Genomic DNA, 2,261 nt, shown 5'->3' with positions numbered 1-2,261 from the left:
CTTCAATATTTAGTTCAGTGACCACGGGGCTAAAGAATAGCTCAGAAGCTGTGTTCACGTTCACTCTTCCATTAGAAATAATAGACTCCAACCTGCTTCCGGTCTCCTAAAAAGACAGCTACAAATTATTTTTTTTGTCTTGGGCTACATTTTTTTATTCTACATTTCTTCCTGCTTCCTTCCCTTTCGTGTCTTCGCTTCCTTCTCCCTCATCATCCTCTCTCTTTGCTCGCTCCCTCCCACCTCCTTTCTATAATCTCTCTCTCTCTCTCTCTCTCCAGCTATGATTTTCTCCCTGGCCGCGGTGGCAGCCATGAGCAGCGGCGGCGGGAGCCTCAACACCTCTTCCCCCCTCCTCCTCGACCCCTTCGACAACTCCTCCTCCTCCCCCACCCCGTCCTCCTGGAACTTCACCGACGACTCCGCCATGAACGCCTCGGCCGACCCCGGCGTCGTCGCGCAGACCCTCACCCCGGACCTGCAGTTCCAGTCCACGGGGGCCGGCGCCGGAGTGGTGGGCGTGGCCATGACCCCGGCCGTGGTGGCCGGCGCCGTCCAGGAGGTCAGCCCGTGGGACGTGGCGCTGTGCGTCACGGGCACGCTGGTCTCCTGCGAGAACGCGCTGGTGATTGCCGTGCTGTTCTACACGCCGGCGCTGCGGGCGCCCATGTTCATCCTGATCGGCTCGCTGGCCGTCGCCGACCTCCTGGCGGGCCTCGGGCTCATCCTGAACTTCGTGCTGGCCTACCTGGTCGACAGCCCCGCCGACGTCCTCACGCTGCTCTCCGTCGGGCTCCTGATCTCCGCATTCTCCGCCTCCGTGCTCAACGTCCTGGCCATCACGGTGGACCGCTACCTGTCGCTGTACAACGCGCTCACCTACCACACGGAGCGTACCGTCACCTACACCTACGTCATGGTGGCGCTTGTGTGGGCGTCGTGCCTGGCGCTGGGCGCGCTGCCCGCGCTGGGCTGGAACTGCCTGCGGGACGAGGCGGCGTGCAGCGTCCTGCGGCCGGTCACCAAGAGCAACGCCGTGGCGCTCGCCGCCGCCTTCCTGCTGGTGTTCACGCTCATGACGCAGTTCTACCTGCAGATCTGCAAGATCGCCTTCCGCCACGCGCAGCAGATCGCCGTGCAGCACCAGTTCCTGGCCATCTCCACCACCAAGGGCGTGTCCACGCTCACGGCCATCCTGTGCGCGTTCGGCGTGTGCTGGCTGCCGTTCGCCCTGTACTCCATCGTGGCCGACAACACCTACCCCGCCCTGTACACCTACGCCACGGTGCTGCCAGCCACCTGCTGCTCCGTCATCAACCCCATCATCTACGCCTTCCGCAACCCGGACATCCAGAAGTCGCTGTGGATGGCGTGCTGCGGCTGCGTGCCCTCCAACCTCTCGCTGAGGCCCAGGACTTCCAGCGACGTGTAGCCTTGAAGTTTTACGGTTCTTCAAGGTTTTTCTGAGTTTCCGGGTGGCTTGCTTGATGCCGGTGTTTGTGGAAAGAGGAGAACGAAGGGAGGAGAGAGAAAGAGAGAGAGAGAGAGAGAGAGAGAGAGAGGTAGACAGACAGAGAGAGACAGACAGAGAGAGAGACAGACAGACAGAGAGAGAGAGAGACGGAGAGAGGACGGTAGATGGGAACGGAAGTGGACGAAGGAAGCTGATGACCTCCCCTCATTCAGGACTGGCTGAAGGTGGAAGCACTGCTGGCCTGTATGGCCACCGCAGAAGAAGAGGAAGAAGAAAGAAAGGGAGGCAGAAGAAAGGGATGGAAGTTGATGGTATATAGGATGATCACAACAAACAGGGTTTTGAGCAGAGCTGTAAGTAGTACTGTATCTAAAGCTCAGAGACAAACCAATGTATTGTGATGGCAATGTTCTGAAACCAACTGCAAAAGCCTGAACAAGGTAACCTCTTTTTTTGTTGTTTTTTTTACGACGATGGTTTAATGCCGGATGTTTTATTTACCATAATATTACGGTGTTGGATAGATGGGAATGAACGGGGGGGTATGCCGCCTGACCTGGTTCGGGGTTGGCTGGCGGAGAGGGCTCGCCCCCACTGGGAGTAGCATAGAATGATGGGCGGCATCTATGAATGCAGCCCTATACAGTAGTTCACCGTTAGGACTTATACCGTAGGTCTCTGGAAACGTTGCATGGTTATGCAATCAGAAGCGGTGAATCCTTGTTTAGATTATTCATGTTGTGTTCACTCACGTCTCTGGTATTACTTCAACAAAAATGAGCTAAAG

General features: G+C 57.1%; 1 protein-coding gene across 1 annotated transcript; it reads left to right on the top strand.

Annotated features, from left to right (window-relative positions):
- Positions 1-283: 283 nt before the first annotated feature.
- Positions 284-1,432, top strand: LOC308101392 (G-protein coupled receptor 12-like; the record flags this gene model as incomplete). The annotated part of the gene is made up of 1 exon (XM_080450815.1): positions 284-1,432. The coding sequence occupies one exon, from the start codon at positions 284-286 to the stop codon at positions 1,430-1,432; it is 1,149 nt and encodes a 382-aa protein (XP_080306941.1).
- Between the last annotated feature and the right edge of the window lie 829 nt (positions 1,433-2,261).

The sequence above is a fragment of the Gymnoscopelus braueri genome (assembly GCF_963280865.1).
Source record: "Gymnoscopelus braueri genome assembly, chromosome: 15".
NCBI classification, from domain to species: Eukaryota; Metazoa; Chordata; class Actinopteri; order Myctophiformes; family Myctophidae; genus Gymnoscopelus; species Gymnoscopelus braueri.
Note: the sequence above shows the minus strand (reverse complement) of the source record. Positions and strands in the feature narration are given on the sequence as shown.